General features: G+C 56.6%; 1 protein-coding gene across 1 annotated transcript; it reads right to left on the bottom strand.

Moving 5' to 3' along the window:
* Positions 1-5,473: 5,473 nt before the first annotated feature.
* Positions 5,474-7,403, bottom strand: MESP2 (mesoderm posterior bHLH transcription factor 2). Its single transcript, XM_060095319.1, has 2 exons — positions 6,579-7,403; positions 5,474-5,743 (listed from the first exon to the last, which is right to left on the bottom strand). The coding sequence occupies exons 1-2, from the start codon at positions 7,401-7,403 to the stop codon at positions 5,474-5,476; spliced, it is 1,095 nt and encodes a 364-aa protein (XP_059951302.1).
* Positions 7,404-8,546: the final 1,143 nt, after the last annotated feature.

Here is an 8,546-nt window from a genome sequence, read left to right as displayed (position 1 = left end):
TCTCTCCACTCTGCCCAGGGGGCCAATCCAGTTTCTGATGGCCAGACTGTCCAAGTGCCTCCCAGCCCCTGCCCCTCATGCCAACCCTACCCCAGGCCTGGCATGGCTCCTGTCACCCAGGTCCCTGGGGCTGATCTCAGGGAAGTCCAGCTCCAGGGCCAGATGAGCAGAGCCCCTCGATGGATGATGGACTGCCTTGGAGGGCTGCCCTGTGCCCTCTCTCACCCTCCCATAAAGACCCTGAATCTGAGGAGTCAACAGAGCACCAGATCTGTATATTTTTTTCTAAGATAAAATGTAAATAAAAGATTTCTAGATGAGTTTCCAGACTCATTACTAAACTAGAGCAGGTGTGGGTCTGCACAACAGCTAGAGAACCTGGGGTGCATGGGGGCCTTGGACCCCCAGGAAACAGGAGGGAAGAAGTACCCAGCCTGCCGGTCCTTCCTAGAACACCTGTATGGCAGTGTCTGCCTGCAGTGTTCATTTCATTGGCAGGATTGAGACTCTGGGTGCTGGGGAACCACTGGGGGTGGAAGGAATGGGGACACAGCGGTCCCCAAGGTGGAGTGGGGCTTGGTGCCAGACACAGAGCAGGTCCTGACAGTGGAGGGAGTGCTTTTCCAGAAAGCAGGAGTTTCCATGGTTTCAGAAGCTAAGATTTGCACCTGAACTAGCGTAAGGCAAGTTCAGGGAGCAGGGTGCTGGCTGGGCCCCTCTTCCTGCACTGCAGCCAGCACACCTGGGAGAGTGAGAGAAAAGGGCTCACGGTAAGGGCAGCAAGCCCTGGGTCCAGGCCTGGTGTGACCACTCACTGTCCAAGGGCATGTCCTGCCACCTCTCCAGGATCCCTGGGTGGCATATCAGTTTGTAAAGTGGTTGTTTTCAAGAGTAGCATACAGAAAAAGGGCAGGTGCTCTCCAGATCACCTGGGGCAGCCAGTGATCAGGGCCAACTTTGAGGAGAAGGTCTGGGACTCGCAGGGCTCCACGGCCCACATCAGCCTTGGTGGAAATTTCTTGGCAAAGGAGGTCCAGCTGAGCACCCAAGGCTGGTGGGAGGGAAAGAGGGAGGTAACAGATAGCCCAGGTTCCTCAGGGGTCACCTCCAGTTGACCCCACCTGTGAGCTGCTCCAGCTAGTCTTGAAGTCCAGCCTGTTTCTTGACCCCTGGGCTTTGGTTTCCTCATCTGCACAATAAAGACGATCTATCGTAGGGTTGGTGTGTGGATCTAAGGAGATTCACGTACTTAGCACACAGTCTGACACTTAAGGAGAGCAGGGTGTTACTATCATCCTTAGCCCTGTCTCCTGCCCAAGGCCCCATCCATCCTTTTTCCTCCCAGCTTCTTCCTCCTTGTGAGAAGCGAGCCAGCAGGCCTGGGGCCAGGAAGGCTCCTCCACGCTCCACTGCCTTCCGCATATCAAAGGGTGGGGCGGGCCAAGGGGTGGGACCAGCCTTGGGTATGGGTCCCTCCACCAACCAGGAGGCTCCCCCCAGCCCAGCCTCTCCGGACCAGCCCTTCCTGTCGCCAGGGCCCAGCTGCCGGTGGCTGTCACTTGACCTTCGGGGGACCAGAGGGCAGGCGGCCCCCTCAGGTGGTCCCCGCTGGGGGAAGGACCAGCACCGCCATCTAGGGTCCCTGGGGGAGAGCTGGCCTCCAGGTAGGAGAGTCAGCAGGGACCTTAGTCTCCGTGCCTGGCGCTGGGCTGTTTATTCGCATTATCTCATTTGGTTTTCAACAGGCCCAGGAGATAAGGACTGTCTTTATCTCAGTTTTGCAGATAAGGAAACCAAGGTGCAGGGAGGTTAAGACTCCGCCTCTAATGCCCGTGCATGAGTTGAAGCTGGCCCTGCATTTGGGGCTACAGTAGTTAGGCACTCATCACCCGACAGCTCACAGTGCAGGCATTCATGACTGCCTGTGGGGCTGGAGGAAATCGGTACCGAGGATGCAGCGAGGACATGCAGATCCAGAGACCTGCTTGCAGAACCTAGCTCAAGGTCGGATGCAGAACAGGAGCTGCCTAGAACTCCGACTGCTCATTCCCTATCCAGCGCTCCGTCTACAGGTGGGTTGACTTCTCACGGCCAGTGGGGGGCCCTGAGGATCAGCCAGAAGCAGCGGGGGCAGGGGGGGCTCTCCCACCTCCCCACCCTCCAGGAGACTCCTCAGGAAGCACGTCCTCTGCACTGCAGGGTCATTAAGAAGCCCGGGGTGAGGTACTTGGTGAATGTCCAGTCTCTTATGGATGGTGACTGGGTCCCCAGGAAGGTGTAGGTGGACCAGTCATCCCAGGCAGGGCACCAGCATCAGTCCCTCTCCCTCCCCTGCCAGGCTCTTAGCACAGAGATGCAGCCAAGAACAGCCTGTCTGGGATGGAGCGACACATGAGAGTGAGGGGCTGCTGCTCCTGAGAGGCAGGGCTGAGCCTGCCCTCCCAGAGGGTGAGGACAGGGGTGGCGGATTAGCCCAAGCCCCCAGCCCTGCTCCCCACCCAACGCCAGCAGCATCTAGGAAGTGTCCCAGGCAACTCCAGCTGGGGTGATAGCAGCCTTTTGCCTCTGCCTTTGCATCTCCCAGAGGAGCTAGGAGAAGAAGGCTGCCAAATTCCAGAAGATGCTCAGCTCTGGCTGGCCCTTGACGTGGCCATCAGTGACTGGACCAAGGACTGAGCCCAGATAGGTGGGAGCCAAAGGAAGGAGATGGGCAGCTGTTCAGTTCTGCCTTAGGTGCAGGTGCCATGAGACTGTGGAGCCAACTTCTTGAGAAGGAGAGAGCACTGGACAGGGAGTCAGGGGCTTGATGTTCCAACCTAGCTGGAGGGCTAGAGAAAGTTGCTCCCCTCCCTGGGCCGGTTTCCTCAGCTGTAAAACGAAGGAGCAAAAAATAGCCATTGCTCCCAAACCTGGTTGGGCCTCGGCTCCAGGTTCCCAGGTCCCGGCCCGATGCACTGAATCGCACTCTCAGGGTGGGACCCTGGAACCAGAGGGCTCAACATGCAGTCAGATGAGGGAACCACCGGACTGGATCATCTCTTAGGTCGTGCGATTCTATTCAGCTATTATGTATTGAGCAATTACTACGTGCCAAGCCTAAGAACCCTGAGAGGTGGGGTCTATTATTGTTGCCACTTCACAGCTGAGGAGACTGAGAGTCAGGGAGGTTTTGTTCGTTTTTTTAATTTTTTGGCCGCGCTGTGCGGCATATGGGATCTTAGTTCCCCAACCAGTGATTGAACCTGTGCTCCCTGCATTGGAAGCTTGGAGTCTTAACCACTGGACCGCCAGGGAAGTCCCCAGGGAGGTTTTGAAGCTTGCCCACGGTTACACAGAGTAAGAGCTGAATGAATGTGCAACCAGGGCAGCTGTGCCCTGTATCTTGTCTCCCTGCTGCATGTAAGCTTGTGTGAGCTTTTCCCATCCTCCGCTGTGGCAGGCAGCCCCTACAGAGGGTCCTGGGGTAGGAACCAGAACCCACTTCTAAAAGGTTGGGGGAAGACGGCACTGCAGAGGTCACCTAATCCAGCTCCTCTTTAAGAGATGGGGAAACTGAAGCACAGAGATGGAGTGACTTGCCTGGCATCAAAGGGCATGTCAGCAGGCAGTGGGTCAGATGGGAGGCCCTGCATGTGGCAGCTCACGCTCTGGTCTTCCTCCTGCCTCTGCTCTTGCCCTGCACCGTTAACAGTGGCCCCCTGCCAGGCTCCATTGCTATAAGGCAGTCCAAAAGACCAAGAGTGGCTCTGACCAGCCCACCCCCTACCCTCCACCTTCACTGCCCTCTCCACCCAGGACACAGAGGCCAGATGCCTCCCCCTGCTGCCATGTGGGGCTCCCCACAACCCCGCCTCCCAGCTCCTTTTCCAACTCAATTTGTCACTTTTCCCCATCAGTCCTGGACTTCAACCACCTGTTTCAACTTGGCTCATGCTGTTTCTTCTGCCTACTCCTCTTGGCAAACTCCACACATCCTTCAATACTCAGTTGCAACATCCTGCAACTCTGCCCTCTCCGAGTCAGAAACAGAATGAAGTCACCACCACCGCTGGCTCCCAAGCCTATGGTAGCCTTTGCTAATGGATCATGGCGCCCTTTCCCCAAGATCCTGGAGGTGCCTCTTAGTCTTGCTCAAGGCCACATAAATCAATGCAGCAGGACTAATGGATCAGGTAACTCAAGAACACAACAGCACTGTCAACCCCATCTCCCACCGGGCTGGCATATCCTCTCTGGTCCCAAAGTACCTGGTATAAACCCCCATCTTGACCTGGGCTCTGATCATTTCCTTCCCTGTAATTTACCCCATCAGTCAGGGCATGTTTTCTCCGGCACCTAGTACTGGGTGTTGTGAGGTGAACTGTGTTCCGCCACAACTCTTGGCAAAGTTCTAACCCCCAGTATCTCAGAATGTGAATGTATTTGGAGATAGAGCCTTTAAAGAGGTACTTAAGGTAAAATGACTTCATGTGGGTGGGCCCAAATCCAATATACTGGTGTCCTTGTAAGCAGAGACGATTAAGACACAGAGACTGGACCATGGGATAACCATGCAAGGACACAGCAAGGTGGCGGCCATCTGCAAGCCAAGGAGAGAGGCCTCAGAAGAAACCAAACCTGCTGACCCCTTGGTCTTGGACTTCCAGTCTCCAGAACTGTGAGAAAATCAATTTCTGTTGTTTAAGCCACCCAATTTGTGGTATTGTCTTATGGCAGCCCTAGTAAACTAACACACTGGGCCTAGCACATGGGGGCCACTCACAAGCACCCTTTGGAAACAACTTCACATAACTGTGAAAGAGCCCTATGGGTCAGCAGGAATGCACCCAGGAGAATGCAAAAGGGCAGTGGTGACGGGCTTCAGGCAAGTGAACAGGCCCGAGCATTAACTCACCTGTGTCGCCTGCACAGCAGGCCAGGTGGAGCCCCTGTGCAATAATTACTGTCAAACTGGCAAGTGAGGGCCTGGATTCCAGGAGGGGGAAAGCAGCATGATTTGTTCCCTGCAGGACGGGAACGTTTTTCCTTTTCCAGAAGCAATAAAAACCCAGGTGGATAGAAGAAAAACAGACCAAACCAAATTTGGGTGTTTGTTTTTTTTTTTAAGAAGTACAAAATCTAAGCATATACTTTTCTTCGCAGTCCCATCCCCACCCCCCCAAGCCCACTCCCCCACCAGTCCCAGCCTGTCCAACCACTGTGGTCAAACAACCCATGTTACTGCAGCTCAGGCTGTGCTCTGCAGAGCACTGGTCGTTCTGGGGGGCGTCTAGGAGTGGAGGGGCTGCCCCAGCCCCGACTTCAGCCAGGGAGGCCACCCTTAGCTGTTTCAAACACTGCTTCCATGAAAGACATAATTTGGAAAAGGGATCCTTGGCTAAAACAAAGCCTGAATACTAGTGAAGTAGCAGGTGAGGAGGACACCCCACGCTACAGGCCTGATTCCTGGCTGGAAAGGGGGCAGCCAAGGCCATTAGTAGAAGATGCCCAGGTGAGTCCCCTCCAAATCTTCTTGCCAAAATTCAGGGCAGCCACTGAGCTGTAGGCCTGAGCTCTGGGGAGGGCTTTCATCACTGAGCTGGAAAGCAGGGTCTGGTCCCTGGTCCTCCAAGCTGGGCAGCACCTCTGCACTGTGGCTCCAGCATCCCCACTGGGTCTCAGGCTGGAGTCTCTGGCATGCTGGGCGGGGCAGGACAGGAGGGGTTTCTGGCAACAGACAGGACTCCGGAGACATAGAGATACCCTGAGAGAGAGAAGAGTAGCGGGTTAGTGGGCCACTGCCTCATGCCCTGAGATCCTGAACCTGGATGTTCCCCACAGTGTGGCTGGCAGCTGCTGAACTGCCCTGGTGCCATGGATCCAGTGAAGCAAAGTGGTTTAGAGTACAAGCTCTGGAGATATACTGCCAGGGTTCAAAACCCAGCTCTGCCACTCACTAGCTATGAGAATTCAGATAACCTCTTTTAGTCTCAGTTTTTCCACCTATAAAATGGTGATTATGATAATAAAACCTACTTCGCAGGGTTGCTGGAGGGCTGATGAGTTAGTTAATTCATGTAAAATACCAAGAATCGTGTTGGGCACAAAGTAAGCATTCAATAAATTTTGGTTATTAATATGCTTTTTTATGGAAGCTTGAGAAAAGCATGAAGGTCACCAGCTCCAAGCCCATCTACTTAGGAAGCCCCTACCCCTGGGGCAGCCAGGCCTCCCTCCCCCTCAAACCTTGATGGAGCACTTGCAAGGAATTTCCTGAATTACCTGAAGGCCCCTGCTACCTTCCACCCTGGACTCTGAAAGCAAGTCTAAAGATTCCCCCCTCTTCCACATGACTGTGAAGGCTTCTAGGTAGAGGTGGTGGTGGCCTTAACTTCCCAGAGTCCCACCTCTTTCCCCAAGGAGGTTAGGGTCCTCTTCATCCTCCCTTCAGATTTCCATCCCTAACCAGGGTTGGATTAGGTAACCCGGGATCTAAAAAGCGTAAGATTCTCTGAAGACTAGAGCTTACTCACCCCCTCCGTTTCCAATCGAAGCCTGGGGACCACTCCGAGGGAAGCGGAGAGAGCCTGGGCGCGTACCTGGTACACTGCAGCCAGCTCCATTGCGGGGGGCGAGGTCCAGGGCGTGGCCTGGTTCCGGGGCTCTGGGGGTGTCTGCGTTCCGGAACAGGCTTGGGGCGGCGTCCAACGGGCCGCGTCAGGAGCTCTCCCTTGGGACAGCTGCGGGGGCGACTGCATCCCAGGGCAGTAAGGGGGTGTCACCCAGGGACCCATATCGGGGACCCTGCTCCCCAGGCGCTCGGGCGCCGCTAGGGCTCCGGGACAGACGGGCGGGGACCCCCAGGACACCGCGGCGCTAGCGGCTGAGCCAGGGCCGCACCCTTGCGTCTGCGTCTGCGCGGGGCCGCCGTCGGGGCACAGCGGGCAGCCTCGAGGGAGCACCGCGTCGCTGTGCCGCCGGCGCCGGCGCTGCAGGCTCTCCTCGCTGAGGCCCAGCACGGCCGACAGATGGCCGATGTAGCGGATGGCCAGACGCAGCGTCTCGATCTTCGTCAGGCTCTGGCCGGCGGGCGCCACGGACGGCGGCAAAAAGCGGCGCAGCTCGTGCAGGGCGCGGGCGAGCGTGCGCATGCGCAGCTTCTCACGCTCGCTGGCGCTCTGCCGCTGCCCGCCTACCGGCCGGGTCCGCGCACGTCCGGGTGCCGTCGAGGCGGCCTCTGAGGCGCTGCGGGCTGGGGGCGCCGGCTGCGAGGGGCCGCGGGCACGGTCGCAGGGGCAGGAGCCCGACGAATCCGAGGAGGAGGCCGGGGACGTGGAGTCTGAGTGGCCGGTCCAGCCCCAACCCTGGGGGAAGATCCAGTGGTCGTGGCCGAGGAGGCCCTGCGGAGGAGGGGACTGGGCCATGGTCGGGGCTGCGGGCTCTGGGAGGCTGGGCCGGCCACCTCCAGGACTGAGCTTTTATCTGGACCAAAGGTGCGAGGTGGACCCCCGCCACGTTACAGAGAGGTGTCAAAACCCACAGAGCCCAGGGAAGGTCTGGGCAGGGGGCGCCCTGGGAAAGCGGGCCCATTTGCAGAGGTGTGGATTCTGACTCCTCGGGGGCTCTAATGGAGGCCCCTGCAGCCCGGGAAGTGTGGGAGGTACAATTCGCATCTGGATGGAGCTGCTAAGCTTCTCACTGTGTTCCCACCCACTCCGCCTCATCCACTGCTCCGGTGAGTGCCCGGGACCCTGACAGTGGTGGGCAGTGCCATCGTCTGGGGGCAGTCAGGCTGTCCCTCAAGTGACTCAAGGACCCCCGCAAAGAGTGGCCGCCTCCCTCATCACCACCCTCCGGGAGGCTGTACCCAGTAACTCCCACCCAGTGCCTACAAGTGTGCTGGATAAGGCGTCAAGACAATCCCCGAGGGACTTGCTCACAGTGATGGCGGGAAAGGGGTTGGGGAAGGAGGGGACATACAGGTGGACCGTTCCTGGGTTCCCAGAGCCCGCACTTGCTGCTTTGCTGAGTGACACCGAGAAAGTCATCTCACTGTCCACAGTTAGTTTCTTTCCCTGAGAAATAGTACAGAGCAGCCTGAAGAAGAGGCATGGAGTGTAGTGAGTGATGAAAATGGGGGAATGTGGGCCCCCAGGCAGGCCTGAATCAGACCTTCTTTATTTGCTGTGTGACCTTGGGCAGTTCACTTAACTCCTCTGAGGCTCAAGTTGCCTCATCCCTGTGGCAGTAAATAAAATACCCACCACCTAGGATGGTTGCTGGTACTAAGTGAAACCATCCATGGGACCACTTAGAATGAGCCTGGCAAGTGGGCTAAATGTTTGCTGCTACCATTTTATTAAGAAAGTACTTACATTTCAAGATGCTTGTAGGCATTATTTAATACATATTTATTTAGCAACTGGTAAATGTCAGGCATACCAGAGTGAACAAGGTAGTTGTGGTCTGTGCTCTCATGGGATTTCAGTCTCGTGGGAGAGAGAAGTAAACGTTATGTAATTAGTAGCTCCACCACTAGCTAGCTGTGTTGCCCTTGGGCAGCTCTG

This window comes from Mesoplodon densirostris, chromosome 4, assembly GCF_025265405.1.
Source record: "Mesoplodon densirostris isolate mMesDen1 chromosome 4, mMesDen1 primary haplotype, whole genome shotgun sequence".
In the NCBI taxonomy this organism is placed as follows: Eukaryota; Metazoa; Chordata; class Mammalia; order Artiodactyla; family Ziphiidae; genus Mesoplodon; species Mesoplodon densirostris.
The sequence above is the reverse complement of the archived record's forward strand: the minus strand, read 5'-3'. Positions and strand labels throughout refer to the sequence as shown.

Excerpts from the sequence above, each read along its gene's own strand:
- MESP2 (XM_060095319.1), bottom strand. The coding sequence starts at position 7,403 with ATGGCCCAGTCCCCTCCTCCGCAGGGCCTCCTCGGCCACGACCACTGG. Across the intron at positions 5,744-6,578 it reads AGCTGGCTGCAGTGTACCAG|GGTATCTCTATGTCTCCGGA; the intron begins GTACGCGCCCAG and ends TCTCTCTCTCAG.